Source organism: Leucopleurus acutus, assembly GCF_964270905.1.
Source record: "Leucopleurus acutus genome assembly, chromosome: 16".
In the NCBI taxonomy this organism is placed as follows: Eukaryota; Metazoa; Chordata; class Mammalia; order Artiodactyla; family Delphinidae; genus Leucopleurus; species Leucopleurus acutus.
In genome coordinates this window covers 36,656,880-36,684,828 of record NC_139158.1, presented here as the reverse complement: position 1 = coordinate 36,684,828, position 27,949 = coordinate 36,656,880, and the positions used below count along the sequence as shown (strand labels likewise).

Below are 27,949 nucleotides of genomic sequence, written 5' to 3'. Positions count from 1 at the left end.
TAGCTCTTCCTTTGGCCGGGGCGCGGGTCGGGTGACCTGGATTCGGGGCCGGGAACCTGGCGTCCGGGCACTCAGGTGCCCGGCGGAGGCCAGCGAACCCCTCTAGAGTCCGACGCGCGGCCCGCTCGCACCGGCGTCATGGGACCACTCCGCGCGGGGCTTCAGCCGGAAGGTGGCACGGCCGGCCGCTTTTCCGGACCTGAACTTCCGCCTCCCGCGTGACGTCGGGGTGGGCGCTTTACGAGGGCGGACCTGTGGGCGGGACGGAGCTCGGAGGACTATATTAAAGGCCGGACGCTTCCGGTAGAGAGGAGCTGTGGCGGGGCTTGCTGGGATGATGGCGGAGAATCATTGCGAGCTGCTGCCGCCGGCCCCGGGCGGCCTCGGGGCGGGGCTGGGGGCCAGCCTGTGCCGCCGCTGCAGCGCGGGGCTCGGCGCCTTAGCCCAGCGCCCCGGCAGCGTGTCCAAGTGGGTCCGGCTCAACGTCGGCGGCACCTACTTCCTCACCACTCGGCAGACGCTGTGCCGGGATCCGAAATCCTTCCTGTACCGTTTGTGCCAGGCCGACCCCGACCTGGACTCGGACAAGGTGAGGGCCGCGCGGGCCAGCCAGGAGGGTTCGGGCCGCCCTGGTCGGCGGCCCGCCGCACGCCCCATGCCCCACGTTGAGGAGACCCGCCTCGGCTCCGAGCCCCGCGCTCCCCTCGTCACCAGCTCGACCCGAGTCCCCCGACTCCCTGTCCTGGGCCGGGGAAGGAGAGGATGGCGCCCTGGCGCCCACCACCCTCGAAGATCCCCAGCCAGTCCACCTCGGAGTGTCTCTGTCTCGCCCTCTCTGCTCTTCGGTGGAGGAGGTTTTGCAGACCCCAGACTCTGCTGTGGATCTACTTTCTTTTCTTCCCCAGATTGTTTTGTCCCTGGTGTGAGAACACCTCTTCTCTGTCCCAGTGTACTTAGTGGCTCTGGAATCCGAGAACCCTGGTGTTCTTCTCATCTTCTCACATTCCAGACGTTTGACTTAACGTTGGTGTGGGGGGTTGACACGGGTGGCCTGCCTTTCCCAGTGACTTGCATTTAGAGAGTTGGTGCTCCATCGTTTTCAGCCGCAACACGCACCCACTCAGCACTCTCAGAAATTGCCGTCCATAGAGTGATTTTTCAAACGGAATGTTGCTCATGTTAAGGGGTGGCTTAGGGGTGTTAAGGAAGGGCAAAATAGGAAATCTTTTTCAATCTGCTTTCTAATTAACCTAGTTTTCCTATTGCCCTCTCAAAAGGATAGGAATCTCTAGCTTGGTTTGCTGATTGCCTTTCATCAGATTAAATGCTCATACTGTTGTGCAGATGGTACTAGAAACTATTTTGATTGTTACCTTTACAAGACTTGTGTGGCTGAAGAATATCTCTGGAGCTGAACAGCATTGAAACTCAGAAAAGCCTCTGTTGGAAGAATAGTTGTTACCTGTATTTATCCTCGGCAATTCACAAACCTTATTCTAACTTTCCTGTGTCTTTCACTCGAGCCTACATAATTGCACTTGGCTTTGTGCCTTGCCAGCCCAGCATTTGCCAGGCATAGGCTTCCCAGAAAGATTCAGATCCCTCTTCAAGATCCAGAAGCCTGACACAGACCATCCTCTGTGTGGCATGACCTTATGATTGGGAAACGAGAACTCGAGTTACCACAAAACCACCAGTCATGGGTAGAAATCAGGGTTTGAGATGCCAGTGCTCTGGTACCCCCCCAACCCCCCCAGCTGTTTCCATTGCTCATTTGACCAAGCTCTCCACTCTTAGAGAGTTGACCTCCCAGAAAATGACAGTCATCTCCAGGATAGAAATAAGCTTTTGTTAGCTATGATTTTCCTTTTATAGCGTGGGTGTATGTTTTACTGTTTTGTTTTTCGGTTTAAACAGTGAGCCTTAGTGGTCATTCACTTGCATTTCTACTTGAGGGTTTCTCTTTTGTATATTGAGTACGATTTTACATTGCTCTTGTCCATTGGGCTATTTTGAAGCAATGGCTGCCTGTTCAGCACTGAGACAATTATTCAGAGCTGATTAACTATAGTTTGCCCAGTTAAGTCTTTACTGTTTCAAGACTACTTAAAAAAATTATGCTTTACTGTATAGTAGTCCTTTGGGGAGGGTAATTTATCAGAGTATGTCTATGTTGAAGTTGCTTTTTTTCACCATCATCCACTTAACCACATTTGATTTCCCAATTGTAAAATTGAAATTTAGAACATAAAGGTAATGCAGCAGATACAGTTTCTGTCTCATAAAATAGTTGATAGTAAATATGGGTTAGTTTTAGCCACAGATGTGAATTTGCCAGAAAGAGTAATGCTAATTCCCGTTAGTCATGGTCGTAGAGTGTTTTACCTCAAATGAGAAAATGTATAAAGTACTCATTCTTCTCAGTTTTTTCCCCCTTTGGTTCTGGTGAAAGAATGTCCCAGAGATTCACTCCTAGGTAGTTAAACCTTGAGTGAGGAATCTGAGGATGAGGGTGGAGGGAAAGGGGTGTTTGGAAGAGTGGGATGCCAGCAATTATGTGATGGAAGAGAAACAGGATGTTGATTCACATGTAAAAATCTCCAAGCCCTGACCTCATAGTTGAGATTGATGAAAGGATACCTTGCAGATATTCACAGGGCTGGACGCACCTGGTGGAAGATTTCCTGCTGGGCATTTGTCTCCTGTTTATTGAGCACCTGGGCTTGCAGAGTAGTGCTTGGGTCGGGGTTGGGTGGGGAAATCAGGGGGAGGAGTTCCAAGAAGTGGAAGATCTGGAATCTTTCAGGAGCCTGATGGGTTTGGAGTTCACTGGGAGAGTACCTGGAGCTTGCTGTTAAACGCACAAGGTCTGGCGGGGGGCTCAGTCATGAAGCTCTGTGGGAGGGGTGGTGTCAGGACATTTTTCTGGAGGAGTGCTTTGTTAAATAGCCGACAGACTGGTTGTTAGGGATGGTGGGGAGCTGGGCTGTAACTGGGACCCAGTGCCCACGGTGCCCCAAGCCGCTAAACCCTTACCCTCTTGTCTCCAGTTCTGACTCGGAGCCCTTGCTGCCACGAAGTTCTCTCTATAGATAGCCCAAGTGTGAATTCTCACTTCCTTCTGGTGCTTCCCCAGTAGGGCTGTGTCTGTGTTATTCATTTCGGCATCTGTTCACCTGCTATCCTGGGTCATTTTTCTCTCCCCTGTTCCATCAGGGGCAGGCCAGGTGTAACACTCCTTCCCAGAAGTGCTTTGTAAATACTCGACATGTGATTCATTTGGGTTATATCTCTCTGTATTCCATGGTACCTGGCCCAGTGGCATTGTTGAAAACAGGTTAGAGTTTGTTCAGAGCTGAATCAGTCCCTGTTTCAGTGTGGAGATGCTTTAGGAATAAAAGGGAAACAGGAAATACTACTTGGTGGTTGGAAACCACTCAGATTAAGTAGGATTTGGGATGGGGGTGGGGGTTCAGTCTCTGCAGCTGAGCCAGGCCTGGAGAAAACTGTGTTTCACATGAGCTTTTGCCCTTCAATAGGGCCGTTGTCCTGGCTTTGGGGTTGCAGATGTGGTGGCATCAGATGGGTCTTTGAGGGGTGGGGCCGTCGAGGTGTTTCTGATGACATGCCATGTCCTCTGCAGTTCTTTGCCTGTGCCTACCCCCAGCGTACTTGGTGTTGGCTAGAGTTTCAGGATTAGAAAGATAGTGAAAGGAGTTTTACAGACAGGGCTAAGTGATGGGGGTGTGGGTGGAAGGACTATCTTTTAAGCCGCTTGGCAGGAGAAGTGGGGATTACTTAGAGTGAAACGGCAGATTATGTTCCGTGTGACTAAGTCAGAGGTGAAAAGGCTGAGAGCATCGTGAACTCCAGTGAGAGGGCTGGGTCTCCGGTCTGAGGCCAGGAGTGGGGGTCCCGAGCCACTGTGCATTTCGTCTCACGCTTTACTTGAGGATTGGCTCCGAGCATATTCTCAGCCCTGACCCCACGCCTGGCTCAGGCCCTGGGCAGGTGGTGGCCCAGTGCAGTGGGGGTTCACTCGCCGTGGATGCCATGGTCACCTCTCCACAGGACCCCTTGGACCTGAGCAGGGAAGCCCTGAGGAAGGGCTTGCCTTTAGTGAGGAGAGCTGTTCGGGGCATCGGACACAGCCATCAGCTGTCCCCCTGTCAGCCGTCTGAGGGTAGCTGGGAGGAAGTGGTCGTCAACTGAAGAGCAGTTCCTCTTTCCCCCGACCGCATGGGCAGCCTTCACTTGCTCTTGGCCAGCAGGACAGTGACTGGTCTTGGTTTCGAGCAGCAGTCAGAAAGCTGCGGTCCACCTGCCTGGTTTTGCAAATAGAGTTTTATGGGAACCCAGAGATGCCAGTTCCTTATGGCTTATCTGTGGCTGCGTTCCCCTGGAGTGGGTGCACATGGCTGCTTTCCAGGGGTGCTCAAGGACAGCTTTCATTGGGCCAGGAATCTTTAAAGTCCTTTAGAGAAGCTGACTCTGTGTGGCACCCACGGAGGGGTCTGTGTGGCCAGGGTGCCAGCAGGCCACCTCGAGCACTGGTGCTCTCCCCAGACTGCCGAGCACCCAGCACATTCCGGTCTGGAGTTGGTGGGATGTGGGTGTTGGGGGTACGGGGCATTTTTCATGGTGGCCGAGTTAGACTTTGGACTCAGGCCTGACTTTGACTCCACCCACAACTTAACCTGCCCTGCGATTTGGGGTTAGTTAATGTACCTCTCTGAGCAGAGTCACAGAGGAGGAGTTGTGAGAATTAAGGAAGCTGAGGAATCTGAGCCCTCCCCCACACAGTGCCTCATGCTGGGTTGTTGCAGGAATTAGAGATGGCTCTTAGTAGTCTTTATTTTACTTTTGTACTTTGTTTTTAGAAAGAATGTACCAAGAATGCTTTTTTGTCCCCCTCAGAATTTGTTTTTGTTCCTATTTGTCACTTACTACACGCTCCCTCACTTGCGGCAAACCTCATGCTGCTGGCAGGTAGCTCTGGTTGCTGGGCCGACCTCAGAGGGTGGGGTGTGGAAGCTGGGCCCTTCAGTGCCCCCTGCTTCCCAGATGGACACTTCTTAGGACAGGCCCTGGAGGGCTGGTTCCCAACTCTGGGCACTGGAGCCTGTGCCAGTGGGGAGGGGCACAGCTTCCTGGGCAGCCATTGAGTTATCGTACAAGAAACCTGATGCCCTCGAGCCTAGAGAACACAGCTCCAGAGTTCAGTACCATCCTCCATGTGTGTCTGGGATGGGCTCTTGGCATCAGGGAGGCGTCTGAGCAGGGGTGTGTACCGTTCATCTTTCCTCGTCATCCGTATTATGTTCTGTGGGTTTTAGTTTCTTCAGTAGTTGGACTTCCAGGATCCTGGCCTGGTGTTACAAGTCAGGCTCTGTTGGGGCTGGTTCTGGAGGTGATGAGCTGGGCCAGCCCATCACTGCCACTACATAGGCCAAGGTAGGTCTTTCGAAACAGGTAACGGAGAGGCAGGCAGTGCTGGGCGCCAGGCAGTTCCTCGGTGAGGAGGGGAGGTGGGCGAGGGTGCAGAGGAGCCGTGGGCCTGCTCTTCAGCCCCAGCGAGAAGGAAGGGGGAACTTTGCACCGGTCTGCCGGCAGGGCCGAGCGTAGGAAGAGAACAGAGGCTGCCTTGGAGCCAGCAGGGCGGTGGCTGTGGGGCAGCTGCTGGGGAGGGCTTGGGCACCCCTGGGAGCAGCGGGCGTGGTGTGAACCCCTGGCGGGGCATCCTGGCTGCAGAATGTCCTGCCTGCCTGAGCTGAGTGACTGGCGTCCAGGGGACTGGAGACTCTGGGCCTGGAGGGGGCCTCGCCTCCAGGCTGGCAGAACCACTGTGGGGAGGTTTGCGGCCAGGGACCCTGGGCTCTTCCTACTGGTGCTTCTCTCCCAGGCGGTCGTGGTTTCTGCCTGTTTCCATGTCAAGTTGACTTCCTAGTTTCTCTCTCTCTCTCTCTCAACCAAGCTAAGTAGTGTGGCATCTGTAGGGGATTTATGTGCAGGTGTTCTGTAACTGGAGTGTCTGTAGGGAGGGAAGTACCTGAGAAGTTCGGACAGATGGCTGCCCCCTTGCCTTGTGACAGAGATGTTCATAGCACTGAGACCTGGACGGGTGGCTCTCCGGCTGGCAGGTCCACCCATGACATCCTGCTCACGACTGCCCCACACCCTGGGGTGGCCCGATGCCTGTTTCTGCCTGCACAGTTGATGTGGCATCTGCTCCAAGTGGGCCCTGGTCCAGCTGAGCTGAACGGTTCCTGTGAGCCATCTCCGCTTGTTCGTGGAGCTTGGTGGGACCCCCCCCCCCAACCCCACCTTAGGTGAATTTGAAGCACGTTTGTTCTACGAGAATAAACAGGAGCCTCATGTGCTGGGGTCCTTTCACACGTCCTCTTGCATTTGTTTCTTAGTGAGCCTCGTTTGAGTCCTCTATGTCACCCTAAATTCTGTTTCTAAGCCACATTCTAAGACTGGGAGGCACCCGGGGGTCAGGGCCCTGAGAGCTGGGTGCTGGTTGAGATCTGAGGGTGGGAATGACCCAGAGCTCTTGCTTTTCCTTTATTCCCTGTGTGTGCCGGAGGGTTTCCGATCTCCAGGTGTACACAGGGCGTCGTAGGGTCTTATATGGGGAAAGCTAAGTCAGAAGCAGCCAGCACTCCCACACACGTCAGCACAGTTCTGCACATCCGCTGCTTGGACAGGTCTCTGGGCCTCTGTTTCCTCATTTGTAATTGGTGATGTCTAAGGCCTCTTCTAGGTCAAGGATTTGACAAACTGTAGAAAACAAAAGAGAAAAGAGAGCAGAGGTGAAGGTTTTAAAGTGAAACAGAATCACTGAAATGGATAATTTCAGAGTGAAAATTAATTCTAATTATGTTGATTGCAAATGTTTGTGTACAGAAAATTCTATGCTTTTGCGTTCAGATTTCAAATGGGGAAATTTGACAGAATACATCTTGCGTTTAGCTTGGGACACTCAACCCTTTGCATTTCTAGTCTCCAGTGGCCGTGTGTTTCTCGTGTTCCATTTCCTCGTGTGTTTGTGGAAGTTGGGAATGTGATAGAAAGGAGCCAGGTGCAGGCCTCTCCAGAGAATGCACGGAGCTGGAGTGAGACGTGGCCACAGAATGCATTTCCGTCTCCAGCCTTGCCTGAGAGCCTGACTTCCTCGACCCTTGTTCCTTATGGCCGTTTTCAAGGCCATGTGCACGGTTCTATCAAGGGGGTGGGGGGCCCGCCCTGGACCTATGATGTTTCGCCGCGCAGTGCACTCGAATCTGTCTTGAACGTGAGGGCCAGGCACAGGCGAACAGGAGAACCTCAGCGGCCCTGTCAGAGCATTGCCTCCTAACCAGCACCGAGGGCTGAGGCTGCTGGGCTGCTCGGAAGGGAGTGGACGGGGTGGGGCTGTGTGGGTTTCTAATTAGGATCGTCTTCTCTGCCTCTGTCCATGTTGGGACTGCAGGTCAGGGGTCTCCTCAGAGAGCGTGTGACGTGGCCTGTCTTGCCTGCTGCCTCCTCTCAGAGAAGTGACTGCGGGCAAGGTGCTCCTGGCCGTGGCCAGGGCGTTCCCTCTGCAGCACAGGCTCAGGGATGCAGGATTCACAGTTCCCTGGAGCCTAGCAGCTCGGCCTCGGAGGCTGGGCCCCCTTGGAGTGGGATTCGGCCAACTTGGGCGTCAGTGAGCCCCCAGCAAACAGTGTGTAACCTGACGGGCATGACCTCCATTAAATATTCAAGAGCTAAGTCCAACATTTCTCTCTTTTATGCCTTTAAGGTAGATATATATTTTAAAAACCAGCACAAGTAGGTCAAATGCAGATTCAGTGAGAAGTGGGGATAGTCAATAGAGGAAAATGATTTGTCAAGCAAGCAATCTTAATTCTGGCTCTTTTACAAAAAAACCCAAAAACCTCAAGCCTTGCCACTATATAAATGTAGCACACGCTTGTTATATAAATTGAGGAGAGGACAGAGGGAGGGGGGAGAGAGATCCTCGTGTCTTGCTGCCTTTTGTAAGTGTGACCATGCCAAGTGCACATCACAAGGTTCTTCTCCCGTGAGCAGGTGATGGATGGGGTGCTGTTACCACAGCTGCCAGTGGCCGAGCCTCGGGCGTCCCCTTCCGCTGCTGGTGTGGGTGTCACAGAGACCATTCTCTCTTAGCTTTTGCATAAGTGAGTCTGAGACTTCTGAATTTGGGATGTTTTGGTATTTTCTCTTTTTCTGTGTTCTGTAGTTTTCTTTATTTCTGCCTTAGGATGGAGGCCCCAGGGCCACTTACAAACACAAGCAACATGAGATGCCGAGGGCCCTGGTGCCCGTGTCAGTCGCAGCCTGGTCACAGTCAAGTGTGCAGGCAGCCCTTGCCGGCACGCGTACACTCTCCAGTGCTGCTCGGGCTTAGGTGCTGGAAGACGGTGTTCCTCCAGAGCTCCTGCCTGGGTGCCTCTAAACGAGAGTCAGTCTGTGGTCCTCTGGGCTGTTGTCCAAGATAAAGCCCAGTGGAATTTGGGGGCCCCCGGCACTCCTTGTAGGATGAGAGCGCCGCCCCAACATGCTGCTGCCCAGTCTCTCCTAACCCTAGAGTCTCAGCCTTGTTTGTTTCTTTTTCTTTCTTTCTTTTTTTTTTTTTTTAATTTTGGCTGTGCTGGGTCTTCGTTACTGTGTGTGGGCTTTCTCTAGTTGCAGCGAGCGGGGGCTACTCTTCATTGTGGTGTGTGGGCTTCTCATTGCAATGGCTTCTCTTGTTGCAGAGCATGGGCTCTAGGCATGCAGGCTTCAGTGGTTGCAGTACGCAGGCTCAGTAGTTGTGGCGCACGGGCTTAGTTGCCCCGCAGCATGTGGGATCTTCCCGGACCAGGGATTGAACCTGTGTCCCCTTCATTGGCAGGTGGATTCTTAACCACTGGACCACCAGGGAAGTCCTCGTCCTTGTTTCGTAATGAAGCCCATCAGAGCAAAACAAATCCACGGGAAGAAACTGGGCCAGAGAACCCTGTGGGGTTCATGGAGGAAGCTGCCATGAAGCCTCCTGAAGTCTGCTTAGCAGTGGCAGGGCTGGAGGGGTGGGCTTGTCACTGCTAGGGGATGGCCACTTGACCTTCAGTATCTTAGGGTCACCCCATGGGCCTGCATTTCCAGGTCTAGGTGGGTGGGTCTTCCCTCCCAGGAGGGAGTGCTAAGGCCACACTGCTGGGGCCAGCGTGGCAGCTGTTGGACTGAGCTTCCTGCCCTCAGCTGGTGACACCACGTGGGAGAAGCATGGGGTGACAAGGGTCCCAACTGAAGCCCATTCCAGCTTCCCCAGTGCCCTGGAGGCTGGCTCAGGCAGCGGGTCCTGGGACACCCAGGGAGCTGGCATGAGATGGGGGGGCAGTGCCCAGCTGTGGGCGGCCAGTGCTCTGGTGCAGGTCTGGATGCCCAGCACCCAGGCCTCTCTTTCTGGGGTGCTTGGCCCCAGCTTTCTAAACCTATGTGTGGATTGAGTGCCCAGGATGGCCTCCTCTAGGTTTTCACACGGGTTTTTAAGATAAGCCACGGACTGTGCGGCGGGGGGTGGGGGGTGGGGAGGGTGTCACTGGAGGCACTGCCGGGGAGGAGGCGTGGAAGGCGCAGGCCTCCGAGGGCCCGGCCAGGTGTGTGCTTCAGTCTCCTGGCTCAGTGCTTCCCCATCTCTGTGGCCAGAACATGTGGCTTCCTCTGCCTTGGAATTTGTCCCAGCCCCCAGGACAGGTCACGAGCCCAGCTCTGTCACCTTGAAGAGACGTTGGACTAGACACAGACCGTTAGAGCCAGAAGGGCCCCCGGCCTCTTGGCTGAGTATCTCATTTGACAGATGGGGAAGCTGAGGCCTGGAGAGAGGAGCAATGCGCCTTGAGTAGCTGAGCGTGAGCCTGGACCCCAGGGGTTTGACCTCCGTGCTCCCTCCAACTGTGGCTCTGTGCCCCCACTCGCCGTGGTGCCAGCTCTCTCCCAGCTGTGCTCCCAGCACCTCCAGGGACCAGTGCCTCTCTTGTTCTCCGGGTGGGCCACCAGGAACGTCTGTTGGTGGATACAAAGCCTGGGTTCCAGACCCTGAGACGCAGGTGGGGTCCTCTTTGCTCTTCCACCCTTGGGCCTGGGCTCCAGTCCAGTTAGCAGCAAACACCTTGGACTCTTTGGCCTTGTTCTGGACGTATCCGTGAGGCTGCTCCTTTTATGAAGGCAGGGGTCCCCACGCAGCAACAAGCCTGCCCCTCCCCTTGGATGGCTGGGTAGTTGAGCGCGGAGGCCACTTGCCTTTGAGCACAGGGTATGGGTGGGAGCATGTTGGGGAGGCTGCTGGGGGCGTGCTGTCCCCCCGCCCCTTGCTGCTACCTCTGCATTTGCCAGCCTGGGTGCTGGATCCCCAGTCCCTCCTGGGGAGTCCTCAGCCTCCCGGGGTTAAAGGGCCTCACCTCAGGCACCCTAAGATGGGGCCACGAGCCTGGCCTGGTGTGCGCCGAGCTGAGGGCTGGGCCTGGGTAGGAGTTCCTTCGGAGCATTGGCCACGTGGCCTTTTAGTGAAAAAGCCACCCCTGTTCAGCGGCCTCCCACCCCTGCCCTTCTACGGGTCAGCCTGATGTCTGGAGGCCCAGCCCCATCGCTGGCTCTCCAATGCTCTCCAATGCTCTCCAGTGCTTGGTCTGGGGTCCCTTTGCATCTGGGCGGTGGCCCTCTCACCTGGCCCTGGGCGTGCCACCACCACAGTTTTGTGGGCTCACCTCCTTTCCCTCCTTCTCTGTCCCATCCCCCATCCCTCCAGGCTTTGGAGGCCTGGGTCACTTCCTTTTCCTCTCCCGCCCACTCCCAGTGCTGAGCGAGATACCCAGTGTGCCGGTGGCATGGCCTTGAGCCCTGTCGTGGGGCCTCAGCCCCGTGTGACAAGGGAGGCTCCCTGGGGTGTCCTGAGGGCGGAGATGAGCCCAGTCCTTGTCTGATCTTTCCTTCTCGACCTTCTGCCAGCTGTCTGTGGAGGTAGCAGTGAGCCGATGAATAATTCCTGAGCTTGGCAATCTGCACTTGTCACACTTGGGCTCTTTTCATCCACAAGGTGCAGGGAAGAGCCCCTGGATTCCATGTTGTGGCAGCTCCATCCTTTTCTTTCCAGACCTCGGCCCCTTTGTAGGAAATGGCGGCTGTTTTTCACCAGTAGGGAGGCTGCTGAAGCATCATTCTTCCTGAAGCCTGTCCCAGGGGTCTTCTGGCCTTGCTTGGAAAAGAGGAGGGGTCTAGGGAGTCTGGAGAAAGGGCTGAGGAGCCAGGCCGGGAGGCAGGATCCCTTGGGACAATATCTGACCAGTGCTTCCTTAGACGAAGTTGGGGGTCTGTGTGTGGTTGGATGCTGCCCTGGGGGACAGGAAGCCCATGGGGGGACCAGGCAGTGGCCTATCGAGGCAGGAGGTTGAGTTGAGCACCCAGGGCCTGTAGGAGAGAGGAAGGGGCAGAGGTGCTCTGGGCTGAGCGGGGCCTGCCCACCCATCAGCGAGGCTCTGGGTCCTGCTGGCCCCACATCCGGATTTGATCTGAGGAGAGCAGGTTTTTACAGCTTTGTGGACTCAGGAGGAAACCCTTGAAACCACCAGGTTTATTACACAAAATTCCAGATTTGATGCTTATGAGTGAGAAGGGGGCCCTAACACAGCACTCCGCTTCACAGTTGAGATTCCTCCCAGTGGGAGTGAGCTCTGGGGCCCGTGGGCTCACTACGTCCAAGAGGTTCAGGGGGTTCCGCCTCGCCACCTCCCTGCCAAGATGCCTGATGCCGTGTGCCGTGGGCAGTGAGGGTCCCTAACACTCAGAAAGGCCCTGGCCCTGGGGGCGAAGCAGGGCCTGCCCAGGTGTGGAAGGAGTGCCTTCTGTAGATGGACCCCGGGGGGGCGCTGCTGTGGGGGAGGCCTCCTCGGTGGTCAGCAGTCTCAGGGGAGCTCTAGGGTCACTTGGCAACAGAAAATGAAGCTGTGTTCCATGAGCCTCTGACTACCCAGTCCTGCCCAGCGAGGAGCCCCAAAATGAGCAGCGGCGGCCTGGGTCACGGTGTCTCAGATGCTGACCTGTTGGCATCAGTCCCGCTTTTGAGAGCATCCCATGGGGGAAAGTGTGTCAGGTTACTCTTGTGAGACGGTTGCTGAAATGAGAAAAGGATGAACTCGCTCTCAGGAATTATTGGAGCTATGAGGAAAGAGGCCTTGTACACAATCTCCTTGCCTCAGTAAATAGGGAGGTCACCTTGACGCAGCAGAGCTTAAACTTGGCTTCACCTGCAGTGGTGACAGATCAGGGTCAACAGCTGCAGGTGGCTGGAAGCAGGCGACACTGCTTAGGGGTTCCCTAAAGCACCATAAATGCTGATCCTTCCAGTTGTGTGTTAGACACGTACAGCCCACAAGCCTCCAAAACCCCCTTTAGCTGTGGCTGGGCTGCGGGCCAGCTGTGGGAACTGTGCTTTCTTGTCTGGGATTCACCTTGGTGTGTTGTTCTTTGTAGGATGAAACAGGTGCCTATTTAATCGACAGAGACCCCACCTATTTTGGGCCTGTGCTGAACTACCTGAGACACGGAAAGCTGGTCATTAACAAAGACCTTGCCGAGGAAGGTGAGTTGCAGGCAGGACCGGGATCAGGGGGGCCCTCCCTTGCTCTCCAGCTCCATCCCTCACAGATGCTTATCTCAGAGGGAACAGGGCTGCTCGGTGCTGCTTCTTCCCCTTTTCTTCCTCCAGGAAGCTGAGACAATCCAGAGCTGGGTGGGGGCTGGTTGGGACTGCAACCCACTCCCTCCTTCAGGTGTCCAGTTGGTGGTGCCCTGAGGGTGGGGCTCCTCCCTGGGGCCCGCTGCTCTCTGGTTGCCTTGATTCACACAGCTTGGGGCCCGCCACCTCCCGAGGGTCCCCGGTGTTGGTTACCCTGGGTCTGCTCTCCTTCTGGGGCAGCCCTGGCAGAACCCCCTCTGAGTTCTTCCTGCGTTTCCAGATGCCTGCCGTGCTATGGCTCCCAGCTCAGGGTCTGGTCGGTGCTGAGAGCCCAGGGCTCTCTCTCCTTTGCTTGTTGAGCTGAGCCTGCTCCCTCCTTGTCTCCGGGCCCTCTTGCTCCTCCGACTGCGTGTCTGCATCTTCTTTTGCAGTGTCTTTTTCGTGCACACACGTGTGTTCTGTGTGTGCAGCTGTACAGTTTTAGGCAAACTGTTCCCAGCATGATTTGCTTAGAAAGCAAATGTGGTACTTGCCACAGATCAAGCCCCTGCTGCCTGGCCTCACTCACCTGTCTTCCGTCAGCCTCAGATGCAGTGCTTTTTTTCGGGAGAAAGGCCCCCATGGGTGCCGTTTCCCATCTGCCCCTCAGAGCACGAGGGGCGCCTGGAGTGTCTGGATGGTAGAAGGCTGGCCCTTCAGGCCAAAGTGCTTATCCTGAGGCTTCCAGGGCTTATTCACAGCCCCACAGTCCCCACCCCTGGATCCAAAGGGAAGGGTTGATAGGACGTCGCCCCGCATCATCCTGAGATGCACCTCCCTTTGGGGCCTTGAAGAGAGACATGTCTGCCTGGGCGTTGGCTGCCCCACCACCGGCTCTGCTGAGTCCCTGAGACCTCATTAGGCTGCAGCTTGAGGGTCAGACAGAGTCCACGGCTCCGAGCCCCCGGTGCTGCTAGCGCCGGGACCCGCTGTGCAGAGTGCAGACTGGTTGGGACGACCAGGCAGGGTGGCAGGAGGCATGCACCTGACCTTCTGGAATACCCATGAGGAGCCCCCGAGGCAGGGCCCCTCCGATCCGCTCTTCAGAGTTACCTGGCCGTTCAGAGCCCCTAAATTGGGGACATTGCAAACGGCAGGAAAGGGTTCCTAAGTTGGCAGGAGTTCCACAGCTGAGCAGCCTCTCAACCAGCTGTCTTCTGACTGAGTGACACAGGGACCCATGTGAGGTGGCCGCTAGCCCAGGACAGACGGCCGCAGGCTCTGGAGGCGGTCTGTCCGAGAAACGTCCCAGGGGCCTGGCGTGAACTGAGCACCCAGCAGGTCACCTGGAAGGACGCGGGCCAGACATGCGTCCACAAACATGCCCTTTCTCCGTGTGCACCCTGGGGGCCCTGAGAGCCAGCGGTGTCTGCAGAGTCTGTAGGATGGCAGGACGGGGGCCGGGGGCTTCCAGTGGGCTGGGCTGAGAACGGGCCACCGGTCCACTGAGGGGCAGAGGCACAACGTTTATTCTTTGATCTGGTGGGAATTATAGTTGTTTTTCTTTATTCTAGGGGTGTTGGAGGAAGCAGAATTTTACAATATCACCTCACTAATAAAACTTGTAAAGGACAAAATTAGAGAACGAGACAGCAGAACATCACAGGTGAGACCGGTGACTAAGGTGTAGGAACCTTCCGAGGCCTGGCATAAAGGCGCGGCTCGCTTCCCTCCCTCCTTGCTGACTGGCTTCCTCTGGAGTTGTCCTGGTGCCTGTGGCCCGCCCTCTGGACACCTCCCGTGGTGCTGTCAGCTGGCGCCCTGGCCGGCACACAGGGCACATGCTTCGGGGGCCCCACTGCAGTGGGGAACGATGAGCAGCTGCTGAGGAGGACGGTCCAGTGAGGGTGAGGAGGGGGCAGAGGGAGAGCAGGAGGCCTCTGTGGGGCTTGAGTGTGTGGCCGTCTCAGGGAGGGCATTGCAGACAGGGCACAGCGAGTGCAAAGGGCCTGTGGTAGCTGAGTACTCAACCCATTCAGAGGGCCAGTGTGGCTGGAGGGACAGCACAGGGGAGTTGGCGGCAAGCTGGGCACAGACGGATGAGGTGGGGGTCCTGTAGGTGTGTGTAGGCACGATGAGAGTTTGGCTTTTACCAGGAAGGAAGGGCTCAGTAGGTACTCTTTGTGCTGGACTGTGTCCCCAATGGTGCAGAGCCCCATGTGGGACCCATTTGCACTTGGCCACGGTCAGCAGTGCCAGGCCCAGCACGGCCACTCTGCTGCCCATTAGGCCAGTGTTGTTTGAGATGGGCTGTGTCTAGCACCTCCCACGAAGGGAGGTACCAGAGGGTCTACGCATTAGTCTTTGTTGCAGTGCCAGCTCTGCACTTGCTAGTAGAGCGCCAGGCCCTGCCTGGCGGGTTCCCTCTGCCAGGAGGCTGCTGTGAAGTGCGCTTTCTCTCAGAGCTTCATGCCAGACTACATGAAGAGTCTCCATCCACTTAAAACCCTTTCACTGCCCCCCACCCACCCCGGGCTTTCCCGCTGGGCACCCGGCAGGCCCAGAGCTGGAGCTCTTGGCCTTTGTGAAGAGGCTTGCTGACAGCCTGGCCGCTCCAAGTGGCTGGTCAGGGGCCAGGGGAGGGCACACTGGGGTGACGGCATGGAAGGCTGGGACCACCCACCACACAGCTCCCGCCCTCTCCCTGTTGCAGGAGCCACAGGGCCATCGGGACAGCGGGAGGGGCCTGGGGAGGGGGCAGGAGATGTGGCCACGAGCTCCCCAGTCATCTCTGGCCAGTTTGAGGCCTCTTTTCCCTCCGCCCAGCCCCTCTGGTTACGAACCCTGTGACCTGGGCTGGCACCAGCCCTCTGTGCCTGTGTCCCCCCTGCATGGTGGATGTGGGAGAGGCCCCCTCACAGGCTGGCAAGGGGATTAGCAGGCTCAGGCTGAGCAGTGCTCAGTGTCCTCCACTGTTTCACAAATGAAAGCACTTGGGCTGTGTGGTGACCCGTGTACTTCGAGCTGTGACCCTATCACTGACACATTGTGTATCGGCTGGAGCAGCAGCTGTATTAGGACAGGCCTTTGGCCAGTGCTCCCCGCGGTGTTGCCAGAAGCCGAGCTTGGAGCATAGCTCAGCGAAGGTCGGGTGGATGAGTGGATTGGAAGATCCACGGGCTCCTGTCTGAGCTGCTGTGCGTGTCTGAGAGCTTTTTTCTGTGAGCAGGGCTGAGGCTGGTCCTGCTTAGCTCTCAAGGCACCCCCTTAGTTTGTGTGGTTCCCCCAAGGCACAGGAATGGCTGTCATCGTGTATTCACATCTAGCCACAGGTGCTCTTGGGATTTCAGGAACATGACTCATTTTATTTTGGAATTCAGAAATGGAAATATTTTTGGAGGTGGATGGGAAAGCAGAAGACGGCAGCTGTTCCAGCATGTTTGTTTTGCTTCTTCAGTGGATGCCTTTGGGGTTTCTTTAGGCATCACGACCTGGGCCCAAGAGGTGGAAGGGAACCGTAGGCCTCCCCTGGGGCCCTGTCGCCTGGGCCCCCCGTCGCCATCCCCAATTGGCACGTGGGGCGGGGCTGCGAGGGGGCGGGGCACGGGCGTTGCCCTCACCTGTGGCCCTTCTCACAGGTGCCAGTGAAGCACGTGTACCGTGTGCTCCAGTGTCAGGAGGAGGAGCTCACGCAGATGGTCTCCACCATGTCCGACGGCTGGAAGTTTGAGCAGGTAGAGTACCCCCTGAGCCTGCAGCACAGTGGATCTTTTAATTATAAAGGCCCTGCTCGGGTCCTCAGGTCAGCTGGCCCCCGGAACCAGTAATGAGGTGTTGGGCGGCCTGCAGTTCATGGAAGCATGGGTCCCCATCATGTCTCCAGCACCTCTCACAAGCAGCAGCTGTACCAGTCCTGACTAGATTGGTCACGGGTGATGGGGGGAGCGGCAAGAGTTGTTCTTAGGGTCCCACCTCCCAAGTCTTCTCTCTGCAGTTATTTTTCTTAGTCTAGCCCATTCTTTTGTGGGAGCACTGTTCTGTGTGCTTTTTTCTAACATCTCCGTGTGCGCGCGCGCGTGTGTGTGTGTGTGTGTGTGTATCCTGAGTGCCTCCTGGCATGACCCCGGCACCCATCCCCTCCCTTGTCCGCCCTGGCCCCTCCTGGCCCTTCTGTGCTGGCCGAGCAGATGGGGCTCCGGCTCCTTTGTGCTGCTGCTGGCATAGATGCCCTTCCCCTTGGGGCTGCTCTGCAGTCCCCCAGCCCTTGATTGGGAAGTGCTGCTGACTCTGGCTCGGCCATGCCCCTCATTTTCCTCAGCTCTGCTTTTGCTAGGATGCCTGTGAGAAGGGGTGAGAGCCAAGTCTCTTCCACCCACCCACCGCCCTCTGTTCACAGCGCTCTGGTGTTTCTGTGGGCATGCTGCCTCTCGTCCTGGGGAACTGTAGCCCGTTACCTGTGGGCCTGAGAACACGGCAAGGATGTCCTCTTGAGTGGGCGGTACCTTGCCCACAAGCTCATTGTCGCTGTTTGTGTGTCTTAGGCAGAGACTCTGAGGTTTGGGCTTATGACCCTGCCCGGCCCAAGCCCTGGGCGCTGGTCCTGAAGGGCGGAGACCAGGTCTGTGACCCCAGCCCACCCCCTCTGGCTCCTGAGAGCCTCCTCTGGTGCCAGCTTTCTGTCCACAGTGGGAAATCATGGGGTTCCCTGGCATCCCTCCTAATTAAGGCTATCCTTTCTTATGGGTCTTTTGAAATAATGAATCAGGCTGTAGAATGCTTGGCGTCCTCTTGAAATGTCATGAAAGGCACAGTCGGCACTTGTGTCCCACTCTCCACCCGGAGACGTAGCCAGCAGGGCTGCTCTGATGCCCTGCCCTTGCCCTGGGGCGGGGGTGTGGAGGGTGTCCCGGTGGGGTCCCGTGGTTACATTTGCATTCCTCACTCCCTGACCCCAGCACAGTCACACCAGGCTCACAAAGAAAAGGAAGTCTCCCACCACCCCTCGTTTTGTCCCTTGGTGTGCAGCCTGGAAAAGGGCTGGGGAGACAGGAGCTGCGGTCACTGGTTCAGGATCCGTGAACTAGGTCACCCTCGCTGTGGCTCCTGCGGAAGGGAGAGGGGTTCCCGTGCCTCCTGCATGGGCATATCCTCCCTGAGACCAGCTCAGGGGCTTTGTCCTGAGCTCCTCTGGGCGGATCCCAAACCCCCAGCAAAGAGTAGCTCCTCTCTCCCCAAGTCTCACCCGCTTTGCCCAGTTCCTCCCTTGGGAACGTGCTCCCCCCGTTCATGCCAGAGAAACCCCAGAACCAGGGTCACGTTTGTTCACTTGTCTGCTTCCTAGAAACAGGAGCCAGACTGCAGGGGAAGAGGGGCCGGAGCCTGGGACCCCACGAGGTGGTGGGGCTTAACCCAGAGTTGGCCAGTGGTCAGTGACAAGGCCAGAGCCAGGTTCTGAGAGGCTTGCACGCCTCGTGAGGATGTGGTCCCTGGGCAGACCTGATTATGAGTGGCTGCATATGCGCTGCTCCATCTGCACCCAGGGCCGGGCACCCCTGAGGTCCTCAGGTGGCAGGTCTGTCTCTGAGAGGCATTTATGAACCTAGAACAGCCTTCCAGTCTGTTCCTAGAACAGACCTTTTTATTTATTTTTTCCTCCCCGTCCTCAACTCTTTATTTCACTCTCGCTTTGTTAGCCATCTAACCCCCACTGAAAAGCCTAAGGTTTACAAAGAAATTACAAAACAGCATTGCTGCAAAATCAGTCCCATGTTTGGGAAAACAAATACTTGTATGTGTACACAAAACACAAACTCCCTGGACCCCATTCCCCAGCATCCAGAGTGTTATCTCTGGCAGAGACTGTCAGGTGGGCACCCTACCTAGCCTTGGGGGAAGGGTGGGAGGGATGAGTTTCTCAGGGGATCTGATCAGTTCCCTCCATAACCTCTAAAAACCATCCACTTCTCTCCACCAGAGAGACAGGGTAGGCACGCTGGCCCTGGGGCTTTCCTCTCCTTTCCCAGAGCGGCCCGCACCGCTCTGCACACTTCCCTCACTCGGCGGTGCTCACCGTGTCCTTGTCACTGCACGTGGCGCTCCTGCCCCTGGCCTCTCCTCCGTGGGCAGTTCCATCAGTAGAGATGGCAAAGATGGAGGGCCTTCCAGGCACTGCCTCGATAACTGTGCCACTGATAGCTCACTACAATTTTAGTGCTTTTCTTTTGATTAAACACAGAGTCCCTGGTGGCTCTGGGCTAAGCTGGAGCAGGCAGGTCGGACCTCAGCTCCTGTGTGGTGACCTGGAGGCCCAGGGATGCAGGGCCGTGGGCGTGGACACACCCAGACTGAGATTGCGGCTGAGGCATGGGAAGCCACAGCCTCGGCATCTCTCCCTGAGCCTGTCGGAGCTGCTGTGTCCCTCCTATGCCCCTTCGCAGTCAGTAGCCCCAGTGAGAGGAAGGCTTGGTCCTGGCTTCCCTGGGGAGGGACTCGCCCTCACATGTGTGTGGGCGTGTGCTCACACTCGTGTGTTCAGAGCTCGTGCGGAGGGCACAACTTATGGGCAGAGCAGAGTGCCACCGCCCTGCTGCCTGCTCTCGGGCCCGGCCCGCTTGATGCCCACTCCAGCGTTGCATTCCCCTCCCCGGGTCACTCAGCGTCCCCTGGACCCAACCAGGAACCTGAGAGGAGCTTGGACGTGCTGGCACAGGAGGCCTGTCCTGCACGTGGTGTGTGTGTACGGGTGCATCTGAGCTTGAGTGTTGGTGTTCAGGGACTTTATTTTCAGTAAGTTCGTTAAAAGTCTCTTGGTTGAATCCTGTCCCTTAGCTTCCCTGAGCATCGGCCGTCTTTGCCGGGGGTCTTTGCAGGCTGTTTCCCTCCTGGTGGGGGGCTGGTCTTGAGCCAGGTGTGTGAGGCTCTCTGCCCACATCCCACTGGCCTTCTCTCCTCCCAGCTGGTCAGCATTGGCTCTTCCTACAACTACGGGAGTGAAGACCAGGCCGAGTTCCTCTGCGTGGTCTCCAAGGAGCTGCACAACTCCCCGTATGGCACGACCAGTGAGCCCAGTGAGAAGGCCAAGGTGGGTGAGGCTGCGGCCCGAGTGCCCTCTGCAGGGCTGGGTTTCTCTCCTTTGCTGTGTTGTTTCTTACTGTCGTCGCGGCGCTCCTGGCCATGCAGGCTTCCTGGCGGCCTGCTCGCCTCATGCTGCTTGTCCATCATCACATAATTCTCGCCTGGCATATCAGAAGCAGAGTCCTGGAAGAGAGGACACGGACGTCCACGGGACGCGAGTGGTGGAGCGCGGGGTTGTTGAACATGCTGCGGCTCCCACAGCCCAGGCCTTCCGCCCTCACCTCTTCTAACCTGCTAGCCTGCTCCTGGAAGTGTTGCTGTCTTCCAGTTCTGCCGGTGGGGGCTATGCTTCTGAGTGATGCCACTGTGGGCTGTTTTCCTGGGTACTGGGGACGTCGAGGCTGGAGGGCAGAGCCTCCTGGTGGCACCTGCCTCGGATACACCCATCCCAGGCTTGGGAGTCATGCTGGTTTGTAAACGGAGCAGATCCGGCAGGTTGTGTGATTTTGAGACTCCACGGAGTGTTGCCTTGGCCTGGCACAGGCCAGTTCCTGTTGAACTGTACCGGCTCCCTGCTGGACGTCTGGCCCTTCTGTCTCCCAAGGAGCGCAAGGGCAGCCTCGTGGCAGGGAGCAGCTGCTACCCTTGCCTGCAGGTGACAGGTTCTAGTGGCATCTCCTCTGGGCTTGTTCCTGAGGTTGGTGACTCCAGATGTGTCTGTCCTTGCAGAGTCCAGCATCAGCCTGGGCAGGACTTCTGGACCTTCAAGCCAGGTGGTGCCTGGACAGCTCCATAGCCGGCTCTGAGGGGATCCAGGGGCTCTGTGGCAGCCAGCCTGTGTGTCCTGGGCCCACAGGCGGCCCTGGGGGAAGGCTCTGGCATGCTGTCAGAGGGTGTTTTGAGTGAGTGTGGACAAGGCCAGCGAGGTTTTAACTGATGACATTAAACTGGGGGCTCCAGGCCTTCCTCACACTCTTGGCTGGTGCCACCCTGGCTGCTACCTGCCTGGAACTGCCCCTGTGAGCCTTTCAGGGTCTTCCTTGGAGGCATGGGCTTGGAAATGGATGGCAGATTCACCTTGCCCGCTGGTCCTCCCGCGGTGGCCATCCTCCACTGGTGCTCGAGGCAGCTCTTTCACCCCAGCACGACTGGGCAGTTGTCCAGGCCCTGGGGCCTCCAGAGTCCTCACATCCTGCCCCCCCACCCCACCCCCAACCCCTGGCCTGCAAGGGTGCCTGCAGCTGCAAGTGCAGGGTCCGGGCTGTTCCGCCGCTGCCCAGGACAGGCTGTCGTGGGGGTTGGTGCAGGTCCCCACAATGGGCCGGGAGCAAAGGGGTTCTGGTGCCATGCCTGGGGACGTGCTTCCTGTTGAGTCAGGGTAGGAGGCAACCCCACTTCCCGGAGCCCCCAGCCTCACGAGGAGCCATACCTCTCTGAGCATTTGCAGGGCTCTTTTGCAAGTTGTCTTATTTTTAGAAACTTTTATTTCTGAACTTGAAAAATTCTCATAGCCAAGTTCTCCAGGGCAACTGCCTGAGCTCATGTCCCTCGGGTGGCTTTTCAGCTGCAGAAGGGATGCGTTTGTGCTGACAGAACTCCACTCATGACCCCAAATCCCTTAGCCATTGAAAGTGCGGCCCTATTTCTCTCTCCAGAAATACCTGGCTCTGGAGTGTGGCAGCAACAGCGGCTTCTAAACTGGGGCCATGGCAGGAGCTCCCCAGGAGGTGGAGCACAGCCAGGGCCTCTGTAAGCCATGGAAAAGTGTTGAGGCCGGATTGGGGGTCACGATCTGGGGACACCTGTGCACAGCCTGGTTGGAGCAGTACTTCATGTTCTGAGGACACTGGGTCCACTACTGTGGACCTGCTCATTGGGTGCCCACAGCACGGGCCAGACACACACACACACACACACACACTCACACACTCTCTCTCACACACACACACACACACACACACACACACACGTCTTGAGGTGGAAGTGGCAGGAGAGAGCGGGTGGGGGTCGGGCAACTCAGCGAGGGGACCAGTCCACTGAGAGCGGCCACCAGCAGCCCCAGCTTCAGGGGCTTCCCAAACCACTCTCCTACTCCATGATCTGCTGGGAGGACTCAGAACTCACTGCTGGCTGTTCTGCTCAAAGTTACAGTTTATTACAGGAAGTACAGAAAGAGGGGGGATTTCAAACTTGCCAGGGGAGGGTGTGTGGGGCAGAGGCCAGGAAGTATGCCAGACGTGGAGCTCATGTCGCAGAGGTGCTCCTCGTGCAGTCAGGATGCGTGGCACCGTGCACAGAGCACCGCCCACCAGGGGTGCCCCGCCAGCCTCCGTGTGCAGAGATATTACTGGGCTCAGTCACGTAGGCATGATTGATCCATTGATCTACAATTGATCACCCATGTGCCTGATTGCAGTCTCCAGTCCCCCAGCCAACTGACCCCCCCCCATCACATGGTCAGACTGGTGTGTCCTGGAGGTCGTGACCTCCCAGGAGCTGAGGGCAAAGGCCAGACCTCTGTTTGGGCAAGGTTCAGTTTTTCACAACACAGAGGGAAGGAAAACTCTGGAACTTCGGGAGTGCTGGGGCCCAGGGATGTCGTGCTTCCCCCCACAGTGTGATCTGGACGAGGCTGGCCTGTAGTTCGCCGCACAGCACAACTTTAGGTCCATCCCTGAGCGCCGTGCTCTCTGCTGTCCCGTGGAGACCTGGCCTGTCTGGGTGGGCTTCCCTCTGCTGCCTCCCGCCTCGCCCTACACTGACGGTCCCTCTCTTCTTCTCCTCCCTGCCGCCTGCCGGTGCCGAGCCAGAGTGACGACGAGGACACGGGTCACGAAGGGAATGACTCAGATTAAGTGTAAATGTCATGGTGAGCCTGCGCCCTTGAAACTGACCACCTACCTTAGTCTCCTTGATCCCAGCCCCTCCTCCGCTGCGTCTGTCTCATGCCTGTAGTTGACAGAGAACCTTCCATGATAGATGCCAGCGCATAGATCTGCACTGGAGCCAGTCTGTCTCGGGGCGGGGCTGTCTGTCCCCTTGAGGTTGCCCGTGTGGGTGGGGTTGGGACCTTGGCTGAGGCACCTCCGCGCTGTGTGTGTCAGGCTTGGGAAGGGCCTCCTTGCCATGGGTGCCAGCAGCAGGGATGTGGGCCTGCGCCCCCTAGGGACACGCAGCCCCCAGCCCGCCAGTCTCCCCACCGTCGCCAGTCTACCAACAGGCTCAGGGCCAAGGAGTCGGAGCTTGTGCCACAGAGAGTGGGTCCTGATCCCGACACCAAAGCCTGTGGCAGCCCTACTCCCTCATGCCTCAGACTAGGGGTGCTGGTGCAGAGGAGTCTGTGGGGACCCTCCTTCTGTTTGCCCTGTCATGGGAGGCTCCGTGGACGCCCCCTCAGCCCCTCGCTGCTCCTCAAGTCCCTGCTGCCTCCCGGCCCTTCTTGTTGTCGAAAACTTGTGGCTCAGCCAGGATCCCATCAGCAGGGAGCGCCTCGTCTGCTCCCTCGCGTTGCACAGGGGAGATTGAGGCCCAGAGAGGGCAGGGCACAGGTGTCATGCAGGGGTTCCCCGCCAAGCCCTGCAGGTGAGGAGCTTGGGAAGAGCCTGTGCCCGGCCACGTGCTGAGAGGCCAACATCTGACTATGAGTCTGGTCTGGGAACGCAGACCAAGAATGGCTTTTGCATTTTTAGTGGTTATTTTTCTGGTGATTATATGAGTGCATAATATCCTCAGCTTTACCTCTTGACTTGGAAATCCTGAAGTATTTACTACCTAGCCCTTTAAGGAAAGGTTTGCTGGGCCCTGGTCTGGACCACTGCCGTCCAGGGCATGTGCAGCACGAGCTCCATCTGTTGTTTTAAACTTTCTAGCAGCCACGTTAAGAAAGTAAAAAGATGCGTGAAATTGATGCTGATACTGTTAGCCCATTACATGCATAATATTGTCATTTCAACCTAAAAAATCACTGACATATTTTACTTCGCTCTTCTCTAAGTCTTTGAAATCAGGCGGTAGTTTGCATTTGTGGCCCTTCTCGGTTTGGAGTGACTGCACCTTAGGGACTCAGCTTGAGACTTTGGCGTGGCCTGATGGTCAACTGTGGTAGGAGCCAGGGACACGGGGTGGGGTGGGGGGGCAGGGACAGAGGAGCCAACCTCCAGGAGAGAGGAGGGGCTTCTTTCAGCAGCACTGCCCACCCCCTACCCCCAGTTACAGACTTCACATCTGCTGGCAGGAGCCGCTTCAGTGGCCCTGACTGCCAGGGTCTGGGCTGTGGGAGGGGCGAGGTGAGCTGATGGCAGGGCAGCCCTGGAGTGGCCCTGGCCCCTGGGCCCGCTGGGTTGGGGTGGGGGGCGGGGGTGCCATGTGCCATGCACAGCCTGCTCAGTCCCTGTGGCCCAGCTCAGGCCTTCTTGTGGGCGGCAGCCCAAGTGAGAGCTCCTTCCAGGGCAGACGGGCCGTGACCGTCACAGGTCCCAGGAGGGGTCTTCTGTCCTTGTTAGGAGATAGTCACTGGGGCTCTGGCTCTGGCAGGGCAGCCCCTCCTGTGCTGTCACCTTGCTCCCAGGCCGCGTGGTAGTTACGTGGGCCTTGTCCTTTCCACCACTGAGGCCTGTGAACTCGGACGCCGTCTGCTCTGCTGGGCTCCCACTGAGTGAGCAGCTCTCGGCTTCATGGCCCCCCAAACTCCAGCTTTCCCTGCAAACAGCCACGATGATAGGGTGGCAGACCTTCTTGGGGCTGGGACTAGCACCAAGGGGGCCAGAGTGTCCTCTAGGGCTGAGTGGGGACCCACCCTCACCCCAAGTCACGTCCTCAGACCATGTCCCTCCGACAGGGGCCTCCTGGGCTTTCCCAGTGAGCAGGCGAGCGCTGCTGAGCTTAGGGGCTTGTCCTTGTCTGGCCTGAGGAGGGGCCTTCAGCCTGGGGTGCTGTTCCCCCAGCACAGTGGAAGGTGCACCTACTGGGGAATGGGCAGCGGGCAAGAGGGTGTGCTTCCTGGACGGCCTCGGAGCTGTCAGAGAGAGAGGGACAGGCCTGGGGAACCACAGGGATGGGGGGGGCGTCAGGGGACAGCCTGGAGAGCTTGGGCTTCTCTTAAGTCATTTGAACAAGCCCTCGGGGGACGTGAGAGATGGGCCGTGTGGTTCTGGACAGCCGCCCTGACAGTGAGCAGGAGTCAGGGCCGGTGGCCACTGGCCATGAGCCTGAGAAGTCTGCCTGTGCCCGCAGGGCCTCACTCTGGCTAGGCATCCGTGTGAGCTGGGCCTGGCACGAGCAGGACGGGCCCCTTCCAGGCATGTCCCCGCGTTGCACCGGGTCCAGGGCTCAGCAACACACAGTGTCCTCTGGGCCGTATCTCTCTTAGCTCTGAAATTCAAGTGGAAAATGCCCCCGGGAGGCCACTCTCGCTGCCAGTGGGATCGCAAGGAGGGTCATCTTACAGCGCTGGCCTGGGCATGGTTGGGCTTGGCCGGGACGCGTGGCCTTTCTGTCCTGGTTACTTGATGCTCGGTAGCCACGCTTGACGTGTCGAAACAGCACACTTTGCCAGCTCCAAAGTCTCCCCTGGCTCCCATGGGGTTGTGGCCTTGAGGAGCTCGCAGCTTGATTTGGGGGAAGATGGGAGGCATGGATGGTTCCAGTGGTGAGGAAGGCCGGGTGGGGGCGCTGCTCTGGCTCTGAGGTGCTGAGGAGGAGTGGGAGGGAGAGGCTCAAGCATGGCGGCCGAGGGCTGGCAGGGTCCCCCAGTGGGGTCAGGTGTGTGTCCCAGAGAGTCCTGTCTGGCTGTAGCAAGGAGGCGGCTGACACCCTCAAGGAGGGTGGTCCATTTACAGAAGATGTGACCCCAGCCAGGCAGTGTGGGGAGCAAGTTGGCACGTATGGATGTGGGGGTGACGGCAATCCCAGGGGCCCAGGTTTCTGGGTGTGTGGCTGCAGGGTGGAAGGGACATGGTTTATGATGGGACATGGAAGAAAGAAGAGGGTCAGGTTGGGCTGGCGGCCCAGGGGGCCCTGGTTGCACACATGTGTCTTCTGCCCGGGATCAAGCTGGGCTGGAGAGAAAATCAGGAGTCGGTGGGCAGTTAAACCGCCAGGTGGGCTTTGGCACCCTTGGGAGCAGGGAGCCTCCCATCCTCAGGAGGCCATTGAGAGAGATGCTGCCCAGAAGTCCTTGGGGCCTCAATGAGGAGTCATCCCCCCGGAGCCCTGCCGCATGTCTCAGGAGGCCCGGGAGGCGCCGGGTTGAGGACAGGTCTGCTGCTGCCTCCCAGGCGTGGTTGCTTGGTGGTTTCTCGCAGCCTCCACAGGTTCACTACTTCCCAGGCATGGTGATGTCAGGCTCGGGTGGAGAGGTGGAGAGCTGGGAGGCCTGCCCCTTGTGTGCGGCCTGGAGGTGGGCAAGCTAGGCCTGCACAACGGGGTCCCCGTTCTCGGACCCTGGCCTGCGGTGGGCTCCACCCCCAAGCAGGGCACTTGGCCTCAGGGCCGTGAAGCTCCCGGCTGCAGGCTGCCTTTCCATTCAGGGCCCGAGTCCTCATTGTCTGCATTTGGCATTTTCAGATTTTGCAAGAACGGGGTTCAAGGATGTGAGGAACACAGTGTTGACAACTGAAGAGACGTTTTACCTTTTCCCAAGATGCAATGATCTGCCATGTCGAGGAAGCTTGGCCGTGAGAAGAAACCTGCTTTTGACAATTTCTCTAGAGATCTGGGTGTGAATCCTTTTTTTGCCTCTGAGGTGGGTGGTGAGAGACAGGACCAGCTGTCCGAGGCCGGGCGTCGCCACTCAGAGGCGGCATGCTGCCTGGGCGGGCGTCTCTGTAGGGCCCTCCGCTTGGTTTTCACAAGTGCCGCTCGGGCCTGAGGCAGGGCGCTCCTGACTGACCCTTTCATCACCGAAGATCATTTAAAGGACAGCGTTCTTGGTGCTACATAAACAGTCTGTAACAGAGCCTGGGCCTTGCTGGTAGGAAGTGGCCGCAGCACCACAGCCCTGGGCTCTGGGTGCCTGCTGGTCACCCTGGCATGCACCAGGCCCTCTTCCTCAGGGCAGGGGGTCTGCTGTGCCTCCCAGACATGACCGGTTGGTGGTTTCTCCCAGCCTCCACGTGTTCACTACTTCCCGGTCCTCCTTCAGAGCTGGGCTCCACTGGCCTGATCCGGCCTGGCACAGTCAAGGCTTCTCCATTTGTAGTTTCCAGACGAGAGACCTTTGCATCCTTTCTTTCCAATTGTGGATAGACAACCCAGTGCTTTCACTTCTTAGAAATGCCTAAAAGTGCTGCTGCTTTTTGGGCTGATCTGTTAAGTCATGTAAAGGGAGGTACAAGTTTTGCCTCGTCTGACCCACCTTGGGGCTCAGGGGGAGCTGGCGCCCATCAGTGCCTTGGTCTCGCCTGGGATGGAGGTCGGGGCGGGAAGCCTGTCCACCCGGCTTCTGGAGCTGAAACTCCAGGTCACATTGGAAATTGGATGTTTACAGCACATCACAAACATCTCTCTCTCTCGCCGGCTCTCTCGTGTAACTATGCAGTTCTCTCTGACGTTTCTGGGGCGGTGGGGACACAGGCTGCACGGGCCCTGCCCCCTGACGTGACGGAGCTACCGGGATTCCTTTGAAAACCGCTGTCCGCATGCTTTGAGAACAGACCTTCCTCAGCTGGTCGTGGGTCCTGTCCATCTGGGGGGCCTGGCCGGGCAGGCGGCTCTGCCACCTGACCTCCAGCTTCCAGGGGAGCTGTGCCTACCGACCGCTGGCTGGTTCCAGACGCTTCCAGAGGCTTCTTGCCTGTGCCCTCTTCTCCTTTGCCAATATTACCTGATGAACCAAGTTCTCCAGCACCTAGGACTTACCTCCTCCTTTTGTAAGGTCTGTTGTATGTTGTTAAATGTTTGGCTTCATCCGTTTATAGCAATCTTTCTGTAGGACACACTTGGCCCTGGTGACCTGTCCTCCCGGTGGAGCGCGCGGGGGCTGGGCAGCCCCTCCTTGGCCTCGGGGTGTACCAGTGGGGCGCTGCTGGCCATTTAGCGTTGTTTGATTTGTGACCTTGACGTAATAGATAGGCTTGTGGGTTTTTTTTTTAATTTAAAGATATTAAGACTTAATTCACTAAAATTTATTGTAAGGGGATATTTATACTTTTGTACTTTTTTAGGTATCCGTATTTT

The 27,949-nt window shown here is 57.3% G+C and overlaps 1 protein-coding gene across 2 annotated transcripts; it reads left to right on the top strand.

Annotated features, from left to right (window-relative positions):
• Window positions 1-334: 334 nt before the first annotated feature.
• KCTD5 (potassium channel tetramerization domain containing 5) lies at window positions 335-27,949 on the top strand (the record flags this gene model as incomplete). Of its 2 annotated transcripts, none has more annotated exons than XM_082856627.1 (6): window positions 335-589; window positions 12,517-12,625; window positions 14,275-14,366; window positions 16,339-16,434; window positions 19,656-19,781; window positions 26,339-27,949. In XM_082856627.1, 6 exons carry the CDS (start codon window positions 335-337, stop codon window positions 26,366-26,368), a joined length of 708 nt encoding a protein of 235 aa, XP_082712753.1. In that variant the 3' UTR covers window positions 26,369-27,949. The 2 variants fall into 2 exon arrangements, with proteins under 2 accessions (XP_082712753.1, XP_082712752.1); XM_082856626.1 differs by lacking the exon at window positions 26,339-27,949 and adding an exon at window positions 22,585-22,643.